We start from the raw sequence: 16,577 nt of genomic DNA, 5'->3' as shown, positions 1-16,577 counted from the left end.
ACCCAGACGTAAGCCCTTATCCACACCAGCCTGCAGGAAATGGAGGAAACATCCCAAGTGGAACTCTGCAGGTGGATACATGCATTCCTTGCACACATATCTCCTCCAGATATGATGATAGTGTTTTGACGTCACAGGTTTCCTAGCCTGAACCATGGTAGCAATAACCTTTTTGGAAAGGGCATTGTGAGCTAGGAGGTTCTGCTCAACTTCCATGCTGTCAAACGAAGCCGCCGTAAGTCTGAGTAGACGAACGGTCCTTGTTGAAGAAGATCTCTTCTTAGTGGCAGAGGCCAAGGGTCTTCAACGGACATGTCCAGAAGATCCGCGTACCAAGCCCTCCGAGGCCAATCCGGGGCAATCAGAATTGCCTTGACTTTTTGATTCCTGATTCGCTTATGCACCTTTGGGAGCAATGGAATCGGAGGAAACAGGTAGACCAGCTGGTAAGGCCACGGCGATGTCAGGGCATCTACCTGGTTCGTGAGCAGTACCAATGAAGCTTCTTGTTGAGACAAGAAGCCATCATGTCTATTTGTGGGCAACCCCACCGGTCGATGATCTGCTGAAACACCTGATGGAGAAGCCCCCACTCTCCCGGGTGGATATCGTGATGACTCAGGAAGTCAGCTTCCCAGTTGTCCACTCCCGGAATGAAGATTGCGGACAGTGCTCTTGCATTTCTTTCTGCCCAGAGGAGTATCCTTGACACTTCTCGCATCCTGCTTTTTGTCCCTCCTTGTCGAATGATGTATGCCACTGGTGTGGTGTTGGCCGACTGTACCTGGATCGCATGATCCTTGAGCATAGGCCTGAAGCAGAGCATTATATATTGCCCGAAGTTCCAGAAAGTTGATTGGAAGGAGGGCTTCGTAGGCCGACCACCTGTCCTGGGACTGAGCCCCCTGGGTGACAGCTCCCCATCATCGCAGACTCGCATCCGTCGTGAGGAGGGTCCAATCCTGAATCCCGAAACTTTGGCCTTCCAGTAGGTTGGAGGAGTGCAGCCACCACAGGAGAGAAATCCTGGCCTGAGGTGACAGCCGAATCATCCAGTGCATCTGAAGATATGATCTGGACCACTTGCTCAGGAGATCCAACTGGAAAGTACTGGCATGGAACCTTCCATACTGGATCGCCTCATATGAGGCAACCATTTTCTCCAACAACCGTATACAAAGATGGATGGATACCTGAGTAGGCTGGAGAACCATGCGAACCATCTCCTGTAGTGTTCTCGCCTTGCCCTCTGGGAGACACACTTTTTGGGCCACAGTATTCAGCAACATTCCCAGGAACAGGATCCTCTGAGTCGGCTCCAGGTGGGACTTCTGTAAATTGAGGATCCACCCATAGTGTGCCAGAAGCTGGATAGTGCGGTCTATATGGAGCAATAAAAGCTCCTTGGATCTTGCTTTTATCAAGAGATCGTCCAGGTAAGGGTCAACATTAACCTCCTGGATTTGGAGTTGGAACATCATCTCCGCCATTACCTTCGTGAACACCCTTGGAGCCGTGGACAGGCCGAAGGGTAGCGCCTGGAACTGGTAGTGATCGTTCAGCAGGGCAAACCTCAGGTAGGCCTGATGAGGAGGCCAGATAGGGATATGGAGATTGGCGTCTTTTATATCCAGGGAGACCATGAACTCCCTTTCTTCCAGGCCCGCAATCACAGCTCGCAAGGATTCCATCTTGAATTTTAAAACCTTTAGGTAAGGGTTCAAGGATTTTAGATTCAAAATGGGCCTTACCGAACCGTCCGGTTTTGGAACCACGAACAGGTTGGAGTAGTAACCCTTTCCCTGTTGTTGCAGTGGCACTGGAACAATGACTTGCGACTGGACCAATTTTAGGGTGGCCTGTTGTAGTGTAACACGCGTATCCTCCAAAGCTGGTAAGCTTGATTTTAAAAAATCGTTGGGGAGGAGCACTGTCGAACTCCAGCTTGTAGCCCTGGGAAATTATGTCCCTGACCTAGGTATCCTGGCAGGAACTTTCCCAGATGTGGCTGAAGTGACGCAGCCAAGCTCCCACCTCGAGATCCCCTCGGGGTGGGTGGGCACCATCATGCTGAGGCCTTAGTGGAAGCTGTACCGGTGCTCTCCTGAGAACTGGCGATCGCTGGTTTTCTTGTCTTACCTCTGGTGCCTCTAGCTGCGTTGGAGGCACCTCTGGCCCTAGATCTAAACCTGTTAGACCGAAAGGACTGGGTAGACGGCCCCGGATAGGAACGCCTAGCCGGCGGGGCTCCAGAGGGGAGAGACGTGGATTTCCCCGCAGTAACTTTAGAAATCCACGTATCCAATTCTACCCCAAAGAGCCATTCTCCTGAAAAGGGGAGAGATTCTACACTGTGCTTGGATTCTGCATCCGCTATCCACTGATGCAACCACAAGGCCCTGCATGCTGACACTGCCATAGCAGTGGTCGGAGCATTGATATTTCCTATCTCCTTGAGAGAGTCACACAGGACACGTGCAGTGTCCTGAATGTGTTTCCGGAGAGTCACTGTAGTGACCAGGGGCATATCCCCCGAGAGGCCCTCCTGAATCTGAGTAGCCCAGGAATGAATGGAATGAGTCATCCAGCAACCCGCTATGACCGGCCTTTGAGACAGACCTGCTGCTGTGTAGCTAGACTTTAGTGTAGTCTCTATCTTCCTATCCCCAGGGTCCTTCATAGTGAAGGAGCCCGGAGCCGCCAGTACCGCCTTTTTGGAAAGGCGCAAGATTGATACGTCCACAGCCGGGGGTTCTTCCCAGAATTTTCTGCCTTCAGGAGCAAATGGGAAAGTGTGCAAAAACCGTTTTGACACTTGGGGGTAAATTTACTAAGATGGGAGTTCTATTTAAGATGGGATGTTGCCCATAGCAACCAATCAGGTTCTACTTCTCATTTATCTAGCGCCTACTAGAAGAAAATACCTGGAATCTGATTGGTTGCTATGGGCAACATCCCATCATAAATAGAACTCCCATCTTAGTAAAATTACCCCCTGGTATTTTTTGTCTGGATTTTTCCAGGCTATCTTAAACAAGTCATCTAACTCTGCAGAATCCGGGAAAGTGACACTGGGCTTGTCCTGTGTGAAGAAAAACAACTGCTGTGACGCAGAGTCCTCTAGAGGGAGTTTTAACACATACCTTTTAGCCAAAATGAGGGGTTCAATACCCTGTGTAGAAGGGGAATCCCCAGTAATAGGTTCCAATTCCTCCCCCTCCTCCAGTATTTCCTCATCTGAATCAGAGAGTAATGCAGGTAACCTAGGTTTTTGTGGACCTGAATTAGGGATGGGGTGCTGGTCAGCCCTTGCAGCCAGATCTGCAACAGCTTGCTGCAATTGTTGTGTTTTTTTGAGCATTTGCAGTGAGCTGAGATGACATATCAGACATCATAATTTTAATGGCACCTAGCCAGGAAGGCTCTTGACTCTCCCCCTCAGCCCCCTCACTGAGCTGTGAGGACTGACTACATTGCTCACAGGATAACAAACCAGACGTAGCAGAAGAGAATCTGGTGTGACAGACACTGCATAATTGGTGTTTTACTATGATCACTGTAACAACACTTACATACCCATACACACAGACAAGTAATATGATAGCAAGTCTGCCTTTACTGTATGTGAGAGGGAGACAGAAAGGAGATCAGCACACCCCAAGCTAAACAGCCCCAGTGAGGTTGTAAGCTGATATATCACAGTATAACACTGGTATTCTGTCCTGTTTAGGACACAGATTGTGTACAGTAGCGTCTCTCCCCCTTTGCTACACCCCTGTACCAGTTTCCAGCAATATTCTGCCTGTCTGGAGGAGCTGTGTGTGCCTGCTGCTGCAGCTGTAAGCAGAGGAAGGCGCCAAAATGTCACTGGTCCTGCTCTGAGGAAGCTCTGCCCCCTGTAATGGTGCCAGAGCTACAGTGTGTTTTATACTGGCAATGTCTCCCAAACAGCTTAAGCCACCGCTAGCCAGTGTACCCAGGGGGCTATAGCGGGTCCCCCCCAGGAGGGTCCCGTATGCCTCCCCTGTATGTCAGCCGCACTTAGCGGGGCCCCCGGTTTGTACTCACCACTGTTGTCCCCTTCAGGCTACTGATAGGTGTGTGTTGCATGCTGCGATCGTGACCGCAAAGGCGCAGTGCCCCGCGGTGTTACAGCCACTCAGGACAGTGGTCCTGCAGTGGGGAAGCAGCTCTGACGCCTCACAAGATCGGTGACCATCCTCCCCCCCCCTTCCCGCCACTTAACTCCCATGGTGCAGGTATGCTGTTGCCCAGATAGCATACCGAAAATAATAAAAGTTTTAAAAGAAACTGAAGAAAACTCTCTGGAGCTCCAGAGTGTGCATCCTCTCCTGAGGGCACTTTTTTCCAAACTGCCTGTGGGAGGGGGCATAGAGGGGAGGAGCCAGCACACCCAGTTGAAGAAATTTAAAGTGCACCTGCTCCTTAAGTGTAAGGTAAATGCAACTTTAGATAAAGTGAATATTCCCTTAGTGTTTGGAAGACTAGTAAAGAGATAAAATAGCTTTTGGGAAAAATTTGAATGAAAATACTTGAACAAGTCGTTAAACATTTGAATGTGTGTGTTATCACTAGGTAGTTTTCTAGAAGCAGTCAGTGGCTGCCAGGGCATTTGGTTCTGCAATACGTAGGTTTTGTCATTTCCAGTATTACTCTGTCATCCACCACACACAGGTTTCCAATAAAGCAACAGTGGGGTTTTTTGTAAGCCCTACTTAGGTCTCTCTAAAAAGTTTTCATTTCAGGGGTAACTTAAGCTGCTTGTTTCCCCGCTTTAGTTGCAACCAACCCTGCACTGGAGGGAGGAGATTTTCTTGAGGATAGCATAACTTTTAAATGTGAAATGTGTGGCAGGGTGGAGGGCAGACCATAAGGAAGGAGAGTGTGCAGAGGAGGATGTTGAAGGTAACAAATAGGCATCTGGGATTGGAGGACTGGGAGGAAATTATAAGATAGTACGATTGTTTGGAGAGAGATAGTGTAGAGCCAGTGGCGCACACAGGGGGGTTTCCGAGCACCCAGAAAAAATATTTTTTTTTTTTGTTTCTGCATTTTGAGAGCAGAGTATTATTAATGGCTATCTAGTGTCCGCTGCAGCCTGCTGTCTTCCTGGTGCCACTTGTACAGTAAGTGCTTAATGAAAGTTTACTTTATTTTAATTATAGTACATATATATCCACGTGCATACATATATACACATGTAAATACATACATATAAACACACACACATATGATATATATATACACATGTGTATATATACGTGTACTGTATGTATATATAGATATATATATGAATGCAAGTTTATTATGGTATATATATATATATGTGTGTGTGTGTGTATATACGGTATATATATGTGTAGATATGTATATGTGTGTGTGTGTATATATACATATATATATATATATATATATATATATACACAGACACACTAGTTTTACGGACCCAGCATATACTGGGTCACCTCAGTCCCCACCCCCGTGCTTGGCTCCACCCAGTTCTGGAAATCCCCCCATGGAAATCCTGTGTTTGCCACTGAGAGCTGTAAGAGAAAGGATGAATTGGAAGTGGAAGAGGAAGAACACAACTTCCTCCACTGGATCTCAGTAGTGTAAGATCATTTTAGAAGCCCATTCATTGTACACCACGTGTTTTAAAAGTGCAGAAGTAACATTTTAAAATGAATACAACAGAATAAAATGCAGTGCAGTGTATGAAAAGAAAATATAACACACAATCATGCCATCTCTTTACCTGCTTTTGTCACTCTATATCGAAAGTCAGAGATTCCTTGCATATATAAACAGGGACAAGACAATAAACCAGGATTCCATGATGAGGGTTTTGGCTGATCATTATACCAGTTGAGACATTTCATACGACTGTTGTCCAAAACTGTGCTATTCAGTGAATATATCCAAAGTCCATTCAAGTCTGGAAGAGAATTTAAAAAAAATGATGCATAACAGATATATGTAAGGTAATGGTAGTTTGGCCATATAAGCTACGTAGCTGGTAAAGAGGAACTAAAGAAAGAGGCTAAATGAAATGTTTGACATTAACAGAAAAAAATGAATATGAAACCCAGGCAAACACTTGGATAACATAGAAATTACACACAGTGCACTAGCTGTCAACTGACCCATTGATCCAACACTGTGAAGCAGCAATACTAACCAACGTGCTCCCATGGATAAAGCATGCATAATACCAACTAGGTTACCTAACATGCTGCCATTGTGTATAGTAATTTCTAGTTTCAGCCTGACTGCCATGTGTGATCTGACATATATTATTTATTTATTTATTAGCTTTTTCTTATATAGTGCAGCATATTCCGTTGCGCTTTACAATTAGAACAACAGTCATAGAACAACACTGGGTAAAAACAGACAGACATAGAGGTAGGAAGACCTTGCTCGCAGGCTTACAATCTATAGGGAAATAGGCGTTGATACACAAGGATAGGTGCTACCTATTGCATAATGGTCCACCAGATTGCTAGGTTCTTAATGGGCTGTATGATATGGTCACCCAGCAATATTGGTCAAGGGTCAGGAGGGTGTGAAAGTGAAGAAAGATAAAATATGTGTGGTGTGGACTGTACAGAGGGGATGTAATTAGATAAGGAGGCATTGAAGGTTATGTGGCTGGGTCCAGAATTATAAATATTATACAACAGATAGGAGGAAAAACACATGAGCACTTCAGAAGGTCCAAGAGCAGATGTGTAGGTAGTGAGCTGCAACAGTAATGACCACACGTTCAGGTTCTACAGCTCTATAATTATTATAAAAAACGGGAGCCTACAGCACAAATTCTCATTTGTTATGTCATGTGGCTAAAATTAACAATTTACATGAAAGTGCATGGTATACGGCAGGTAGCCATGACCGCTAGATTTTGCTGCCTGGCTACCAGATTACAGGGAGGGAGGAAGCAGATTCTCTTTAGCCCCAGAAGCCTAGCAGAGATTTGTGGGTGTGCCTCTATTGCGGCGGCCATTTTATGCACAGGACTGCATGTGCTGAGTGTCTGTCCCAGCCTGTGCCTGTTCGTCCCAGCCTGCGCTGTCTCAGACTCTGACTGCATAGAGCATCCTCTCCGATAAGAGGTTCCATGCGTAGCCAGGGAGGGGGTAGTGATGTGGACACAAGTTGGGGGGAATTGTTTGCCAGGAGGATTGCTGTGCAGAGCTGGTTTGCCTGGGGGGCAGAGGCAGATTTACCGCTAGGCAACCTCAGTGGTTGCCTAGGGCCAGACAGGTCCCAAGTGGCCCGTAAATCCCTCCCGTGGTATCCCACGGAGATCCGCTGCTCAGTCGCAGAGGGCGCTCTAGCCACGATAGAGCCAGCAGCGCTGTATCACTGCTGCCTGAAGTGTACACAGCTTCTCCTTGTGTGTTCGTGCATATGTAATGAGCAGCAGAGTGTCATGCCGCTCATTACAATATGTACAAACTGTGCTGGGGCACAGGGCCAGATTATAGGCTGGGCCCTCACAACCAGAGGGCCCCCACAAAAACTATATTAACGGAGGGCAGGACAGCATTTTGCTGCCTACGTTCCAGCCTCGTGTTCTCCTGATAGTCCCCGCCCCCTCCCCAGCAGCTGCAGCAGCCAGTCAAGGAATCTAGAGGACAGGTCCACAGCACACCGCAACTCCTGGCGCTCTCAGGCTGCTGGAGTGGGGAATCAACGCTGTTGGCTACAAGATGGGTGTGTCACGATCCGGGTAATTCCTTATCAGTATTTACCTTCCAAATGCCTCCTGAGACTGTCCCAGCATTCCAAGCCTGGATTCCATCTGCACTGTCTGCGTGCAGCACGCTGCATCTCATTGTCTCAAGTCTCTTCACTGTGATTCTGGCAGCATCATGGTTAAAACTCACATGCAAGTTACAAACAGTCTTTCCCTCCAAATTCAAACATGGGCGCAGCCATGTTTGTTTTCATCACATGTTACTTTTCAGCCTATCAGCTGCACTCTGGTCTCTGTCTAATTATCCAGCAGCTGCACTCTAGACTCTGCTTAATTGCCCAGCCAATACCTGCTTCCCAGCTGGTATAAATATCCTGTTCCTGGGCTGGAAAGATGTCAGTGCTTTGGTTGTCTAACCCTGTGTTACTAGTCTCTCCTGTTTGTGGTTATTCAGCTATCGTTCCAGGTATTCCAGCTCCTGACTTCAGCTCCACTAGAGACCCGCACCTGCTACCATCTGGCGGTGCAGCCTGACTCTGCGGTGTTCTAACATTGCATTCCGCTATTGGCAGTGGTTCCATGTCGGCTTCCAGTTTCCAGCTATCAGCGGTGCCTAGCCCTGCCAGTCATCATCGGTGTTCCGTCATCAATCTCAAATCATCATCGGTGTTCTGTCATCGATCCCAAATCATCATCGGTGTTCCGTCATCGATCCCAAATCATCATCGGTGTTCCGTCGTCGATCCCAAATCATCATCAGTGTTCCGTCGTCGATCCTAAATCATCATCGGTGTTCCGACGTCGATCCCAAATCATCATCGGTGTTCCGTCATCGATCCCAAATCATCATCGGTGTTCCGTCATCGATCTCAAATCATCATCAGTGTTCTGTCATCGATCTCAAATCATCATCGGTGTTCTACCATCGATATCAAGTCACCACCGGTGTTCCATCATCGATCTCAAATCACCATCGGTGTTCTAACATGGATCTCCAGTCACCATCGGTGCTTTGTTATCGATCCCTAGCATCACCAGTGTTTCTGCATCTGACCTTTCATTCAGGGCCGGTTCAGGGGCTTTTTGCGTGGCTTCATACAGGGGGCATGGTCAGTTATGCCACCTGTACAGTAGTAGCGCCGCTGAAATGATGTGCGGTGAGCGATGACGTCATCGCGCACCGCACAGTAAAGGTCCTCTCCACGAAGGGAAACTAGACGCGTAGCGTCTAGTTTCCCTTCACAGCGGGCAGCGGCAGCGGGACAGAGCGGGCAGCGGGGGGCACAGCAGCAGCGGATCTTGCCATGGTGCGGCGCCCTCCGGATGGCGCTGGCACCCTCCAGAAGGCGTCGCCCCGGGCAAAAGTCCTGCTTGCCCGTGGCAAGATCCGCTACTGCTTCCATTACACTGGTATCTGACACCATTTCACAGATCACCACCTGGGCCGGTTCCACCCGGCATTCCTGACAGTTCACGAGTGCTCACCCTAATCAACATTACACCAGGATCTCCAGCTTCCAGTCAGTCATCTGCTGGCCATTCCTACTCATACCATCATTATAGCAACTGCTGTAAGTTTTCAGAACTACCATCTCCAGGTCTTCCAAGACTGTACGGTGTCATATCACCCCTAACAGCATCCTAACCATTGCTATTACGAAGGAACTGTGATTCTATGTGTTATGCCATTATTCATTATTGCTGAGCATCACTGTCTGCTTTGAACTGTCGTTTTACCAGATGAAGTGTGTTTACATAAATCCTCTGAACTTTTACTAAGTTGTCTTGGTCACGCCTTCGGGCATTTGTTCCTAATGTATCTGCATGTCTAAGAACCCTGTACTGCCTCCCAGGTTCACATATAACTCAGCTCCAACAACTGAGGCTTCCCCTGGTCAGCACCAGCCCTCAGTTGTGACAGGGTGTCCATTACAGTAAGGCTGTCTGTGATCCCTGCCCAAAACCCCCTTCTCTCTGATCCCTACCCCAAACCCCCTTCTCTGTACTGTCCCAAGCTCCCTTCTCTCTGATCCCTACACCAAACCCACTTCTCTGTGATACTTGCCCCAAACCCCCTTCTCTGTGATCCCTACCCCAAACCCCCTTCTCTGTGCCATCCCAAACCCCCTTCTCTGTGATCCCTGCCCAAAACCCCCTTCTCCGTACTGTCCCAAACCCCCTTCTCTCTGATCCCTACCCCAAACCCCCTTCTCTGTTATCCCTATCCCAAACCCCCTTCTCTGTGCCATCCCAAACCCCCTTCTCTCTGATCCCTACGCCAAACCCCCTTCTCTGTACTGTCCCAAACCCACTTCTCTCTGATCCCTACCCCAAACCCACTTCTCTCTGATCCCTACCCCAAACCCCCTTCTCTGTGCTGCCCCAAACCCCCTTCTCTGTGATCCCTGCCCCAAACCCCCTTCTCTGTGCTGTCCCAAACCCCCTTCTCTGTGATCCCTGCCCCAAACCCCCTTCTCTGTGCTGTCCCAAACCCCCTTCTCTGTGATCCCTGCCCCAAACCCCCTTCTCTGTGATGTCCCAAACCCCCTTCTCTCTGATCCCTACCCCAAACCCCCTTTACTGTGATCCCTGCCCCAACCCCCCCCCTTCTCTGTACTGTCCCAAACCCCCTTCTCTTTGATCCCTGCCCCAAAACCCGTTCTTTGAGCTGTCCCAAACCCCCTTCTCTCTGATCCCTGCCCCCTACCCACTTCTTTCTCTATGAAAGTAAGTAAATAAATGTATATATTCCACAGTGTGTGTGTATATATATATACAGTATATATATATATATATACACACATACACACACTTTTTTTGGAACACAATTATGTTAATAGGGGCCCCCACAAGTTTGTTGTCCAAGGACCCCCTCAAACCTTAATCCGGCCCTGCTGGGGCAGGACGCTCTCCAGTCGTCACTACCGTGTGGAGCATGGAGCAGAGGAAACACGTCTGAGCGGGTGGCCCGCTCCCCGACTAGAGATGAGCGCCGGAAATTTTTCGGGTTTTGTGTTTTGGTTTTGGGTTCGGTTCCGCGGCCGTGTTTTGGGTTCGACCGCGTTTTGGCAAAACCTCACCGAATTTTTTTTGTCGGATTCGGGTGTGTTTTGGATTCGGGTGTTTTTTTCCAAAAAACCTAAAAAACAGCTTAAATCATAGAATTTGGCGGTCATTTTGATCCCAAAGTATTATTAACCTCAAAAACCATAATTTCCACTCATTTTCAGTCTATTCTGAATACCTCACACCTCACAATATTATTTTTAGTCCTAAAATTTGCACCGAGGTCGCTGTGTGAGTAAGATAAGCGACCCTAGTGGCCGACACAAACACCGGGCCCATCTAGGAGTGGCACTGCAGTGTCACGCAGGATGGCCCTTCCAAAAAACCCTCCCCAAACAGCACATGACGCAAAGAAAAAAAGAGGCGCAATGAGGTAGCTGTGTGAGTAAGATTAGCGACCCTAGTGGCCGACACAAACACCGGGCCCATCTAGGAGTGGCACTGCAGTGTCACGCAGGATGTCCCTTCCAAAAAACCCTCCCCAAACAGCACATGACGCAAAGAAAAAAAGAGGCGCAATGAGGTAGCTGTGTGAGTAAGATAAGCGACCCTAGTGGCCGACACAAACACCGGGCCCATCTAGGAGTGTCACTGCAGTGTCACGCAGGATGTCCCTTCCAAAAAACCCTCCCCAAACAGCACATGACGCAAAGAAAAAAAGAGGCGCAATGAGGTAGCTGTGTGAGTAAGATAAGCGACCCTAGTGGCCGACACAAACACCGGGCCCATCTAGGAGTGGCACTGCAGTGTCACGCAGGATGTCCCTTCCAAAAAACCCTCCCCAAACAGCACATGACGCAAAGAAAAAGAAAAGAAAAAAGAGGTGCAAGATGGAATTGTCCTTGGGCCCTCCCACCCACCCTTATGTTGTATAAACAAAACAGGACATGCACACTTTAACCAACCCATCATTTCAGTGACAGGGTCTGCCACACGACTGTGACTGATATGACGGGTTGGTTTGGACCCCCCCCCAAAAAAGAAGCAATTAATCTCTCCTTGCACAAACTGGCTCTACAGAGGCAAGATGTCCACCTCATCATCACCCTCCGATATATCACCGTGTACATCCCCCTCCTCACAGATTATCAATTCGTCCCCACTGGAATCCACCATCTCAGCTCCCTGTGTACTTTGTGGAGGCAATTGCTGCTGGTCAATGTCTCCGCGGAGGAATTGATTATAATTCATTTTAATGAACATCATCTTCTCCACATTTTCTGGATGTAACCTCGTACGCCGATTGCTGACAAGGTGAGCGGCGGCACTAAACACTCTTTCGGAGTACACACTTGTGGGAGGGCAACTTAGGTAGAATAAAGCCAGTTTGTGCAAGGGCCTCCAAATTGCCTCTTTTTCCTGCCAGTATAAGTACGGACTGTGTGACGTGCCTACTTGGATGCGGTCACTCATATAATCCTCCACCATTCTATCAATGTTGAGAGAATCATATGCAGTGACAGTAGACGACATGTCCGTAATCGTTGTCAGGTCCTTCAGTCCGGACCAGATGTCAGCATCAGCAGTCGCTCCAGACTGCCCTGCATCACCGCCAGCGGGTGGGCTCGGAATTCTGAGCCTTTTCCTCGCACCCCCAGTTGCGGGAGAATGTGAAGGAGGAGATGTTGACAGGTCGCGTTCCGCTTGACTTGACAATTTTGTCACCAGCAGGTCTTTCAACCCCAGCAGACTTGTGTCTGCCGGAAAGAGAGATCCAAGGTAGGCTTTAAATCTAGGATCGAGCACGGTGGCCAAAATGTAGTGCTCTGATTTCAACAGATTGACCACCCGTGAATCCTTGTTAAGCGAATTAAGGGCTCCATCCACAAGTCCCACATGCCTAGCGGAATCGCTCCGTGTTAGCTCCTCCTTCAATGTCTCCAACTTCTTCTGCAAAAGCCTGATGAGGGGAATGACCTGACTCAGGCTGGCAGTGTCTGAACTGACTTCACGTGTGGCAAGTTCAAAGGGCATCAGAACCTTGCACAACGTTGAAATCATTCTCCACTGCGCTTGAGACAGGTGCATTCCACCTACTATATCGTGCTCAATTGTATAGGCTTGAATGGCCTTTTGCTGCTCCTCCAACCTCTGAAGCATATAGAGGGTTGAATTCCACCTCGTTACCACTTCTTGCTTCAGATGATGGCAGGGCAGGTTCAGTAGTTTTTGGTGGTGCTCCAGTCTTCTGTACGTGGTGCCTGTACGCCGAAAGTGTCCCGCAATTCTTCTGGCCACCGACAGCATCTCTTGCACGCCCCTGTCGTTTTTTAAAAAATTCTGCACCACCAAATTCAAGGTATGTGCAAAACATGGGACGTGCTGGAATTTGCCCATATTTAATGCACACACAATATTGCTGGCGTTGTCCGATGCCACAAATCCACAGGAGAGTCCAATTGGGGTAAGCCATTCCGCGATGATCTTCCTCAGTTGCCGTAAGAGGTTTTCAGCTGTGTGCGTATTCTGGAAAGCGGTGATACAAAGCGTAGCCTGCCTAGGAAAGAGTTGGCGTTTGCGAGATGCTGCTACTGGTGCCGCCGCTGCTGTTCTTGCGGCGGGAGTCCATACATCTACCCAGTGGGCTGTCACAGTCATATAGTCCTGACCCTGCCCTGCTCCACTTGTCCACATGTCCGTGGTTAAGTGGACATTGGGTACAACTGCATTTTTTAGGACACTGGTGAGTCTTTTTCTGACGTCCGTGTACATTCTCGGTATCGCCTGCCTAGAGAAGTGGAACCTAGATGGTATTTGGTAACGGGGGCACACTGCCTCAATAAATTGTCTAGTTCCCTGTGAACTAACGGCGGATACCGGACGCACGTCTAACACCAACATAGTTGTCAAGGCCTCAGTTATCCGCTTTGCAGCAGGATGACTGCTGTGATATTTCATCTTCCTCGCAAAGGACTGTTGAACAGTCAATTGCTTACTGGAAGTAGTACAAGTGGGCTTACGACTTCCCCTCTGGGATGACCATCGACTCCCAGCAGCAACAACAGCAGCGCCAGCAGCAGTAGGCGTTACACGCAAGGATGCATCGGAGGAATCCCAGGCAGGAGAGGACTCGTCAGAATTGCCAGTGACATTGCCTGCAGGACTATTGGCATTCCTGGGGAAGGAGGAAATTGACACTGAGGGAGTTGGTGGGGTGGTTTGCGTGAGCTTGGTTACAAGAGGAAGGGATTTACTGGTCAGTGGACTGCTTCCGCTGTCACCCAAAGTTTTTGAACTTGTCACTGACTTATTATGAATGCGCTGCAGGTGATGTATAAGGGAGGATGTTCCGAGGTGGTTAACGTCCTTACCCCTTCTTATTACAGCTTGACAAAGGGAACACACTGCTTGACACCTGTTGTCCGCATTTCTGGTGAAATACTTCCACACCGAAGAGCTGATTTTTTTGGTATTTTCACCAGGCATGTCAACGGCCATATTCCTACCACGGACAACAGGTGTCTCCCCGGGTGCCTGACTTAAACAAACCACCTCACCATCAGAATCCTCCTGGTCAATTTCCTCCCCAGCGCCAGCAACACCCATATCCTCCTCATCCTGGTGTACTTCAACACTGACATCTTCAATCTGACTATCAGGAACTGGACTGCGGGTGCTCCTTCCATCACTTGCAGGGGGCGTGCAAATGGTGGAAGGCGCATGCTCTTCACGTCCAGTGTTGGGAAGGTCAGGCATCGCAACCGACACAATTGGAGTCGGACTCTCCTTGTGGATTTGGGATTTCGAAGAACGCACAGTTCTTTGCGGTGCTACTGCTTTTGCCAGCTTTAGTCTTTTCATTTTTCTAGCGAGAGGCTGAGTGCTTCCATCCTCATGTGAAGCTGAACCACTAGCCATGAACATAGGCCAGGGCCTCAGCCGTTCCTTGCCACTCCGTGTGGTAAATGGCATATTGGCAAGTTTACGCTTCTCCTCCGACAATTTTATTTTAGGTTTTGGAGTCCTTTTTTTACTGATATTTGGTGTTTTGGATTTTACATGCTCTCTACTATGACATTGGGCATCGGCCTTGGCAGACGACGTTGCTGGCATTTCATCGTCTCGGCCATGACTAGTGGCAGCAGCTTCAGCACGAGGTGGAAGTGGATCTTGATCTTTCCCTAATTTTGGAACCTCAACATTTTTGTTCTCCATATTTTAATAGGCACAACTAAAAGGCACCTCAGGTAAACAATGGAGATGGATGGATTGGATACTAGTATACAATTATGGACGGGCTGCCGAGTGCCGACACAGAGGTAGCCACAGCCGTGAACTACCGCACTGTACTGTGTCTGCTGCTAATATAGACTGGTTGATAAAGAGATAGTATACTACTAATATTATATATACTGGTGGTCAGGTCACTGGTCACTAGTCACACTGGCAGTGGCACTCCTGCAGCAAAAGTGTGCACTGTTTAATTTTAATATAATATTATGTACTCCTGGCTCCTGCTATAACCTATAACTGGCACTGCAGTGCTCCCCAGTCTCCCCCACAATTATAAGCTGTGTGAGCTGAGCACAGTCAGATATATATATACATTGATGCAGCACACTGGGCTGAGCAGTGCACACAGATATGGTATGTGACTGAGTCACTGTGTGTATCGTTTTTTTCAGGCAGAGAACGGATATATTAAATAAAACAAACAACTGCACTGTCTGGTGGTCACTGTGGTCGTCAGTCACTAAACTCTGCACTCTCTTCTACAGTATCACAGCCTCAGGTCAATCTCTCTCTCTCTCTCTCAACCCTAATCTAAATGGAGAGGACGCCAGCCACGTCCTCTCCCTATCAATCTCAATGCACGTGTGAAAATGGCGGCGACGCGCGGCTCCTTATATAGAATCCGAGTCTCGCGATAGAATCCGAGCCTCGCGAGAATCCGACAGCGTCATGATGACGTTCGGGCGCGCTCGGGTTAACCGAGCAAGGCGGGAAGATCCGAGTCGCTCGGACCCGTGAAAAAAAACATGAAGTTCGGGCGGGTTCGGATTCAGAGAAACCGAACCCGCTCATCTCTATCCCCGACTCCCTATTGCCACCATCTGAAGCTCCCAGAGGAGGTCAGTTCATCTTTAGGTATAAACAGTATATGTTGCTTGGAAACATATACTGTTTAAACCAAGGAAAAACAGTATATGTGTATGCATATCATGTGACATCCTAATAGGAATTTTATATTTGTTTTAAAACTAACACATTGCGAGTGTCATCTTGATAGTGTCAGTGAGGGGCGGGCCTTAGCTAGGTGTAGGCAAATCGTGGCACTGTCCAAGGTGCAGTGCACAGGAGGCGGCACCACTACTGTCCCATGTAAAGGTTTCTTCCAGCATATATTATACCACTCACTGTTACTGTTATGGCTGAATTCTTTGACCTTATCATATTACCAATTCCATTGTAGGCAGCTACTAGAATCAAGTTTTGAAAAGAGAAAAGGTAAATCAACTTTAGTAGCAGCACTCTTTCCCTTCCACAAGAGAAATTAAATCTTCTTTAATAGAAATTACATGTTCAAACTTTATTCATAGACTTATAAAATGGTATCCGTTCAGATGGTCGACCATGTTATGGCCGACAGTCATTAGGTCGACCACTATTGGTCAACATTGACTCATGGTCGACGCATGAAAGGTCGACACATGACAAGGCCGACATGAGTTTTTTAACTTTTTTTTCTTTTGGGGAACTTTTCCATACTTTACGATCCACGTGGACTATGATTGGAACGGTAATCTGAAGCATGCGAGGGGACGCCGTGCACTAATTGGGGTTCCCA

At 48.1% G+C, this 16,577-nt stretch overlaps 1 protein-coding gene across 1 annotated transcript in view; it reads right to left on the bottom strand.

Moving 5' to 3' along the window:
* LOC134909538 (mucin-4-like) overlaps nucleotides 1–16,577 on the bottom strand; it is a 278,478-nt gene that overhangs the window by 173,856 nt on the left and 88,045 nt on the right. The window contains exon 8 of the mRNA XM_063916527.1: nucleotides 5,777–5,956. Coding sequence (XP_063772597.1) covers nucleotides 5,777–5,956 — 180 coding nt within the window. The remainder of the gene's footprint in view (nucleotides 1–5,776; nucleotides 5,957–16,577) is intronic.

This window comes from Pseudophryne corroboree, chromosome 4 (assembly GCF_028390025.1).
Source record: "Pseudophryne corroboree isolate aPseCor3 chromosome 4, aPseCor3.hap2, whole genome shotgun sequence".
In the NCBI taxonomy this organism is placed as follows: Eukaryota; Metazoa; Chordata; class Amphibia; order Anura; family Myobatrachidae; genus Pseudophryne; species Pseudophryne corroboree.
The sequence above is the reverse complement of the archived record's forward strand: the minus strand, read 5'-3'. Positions and strand labels throughout refer to the sequence as shown.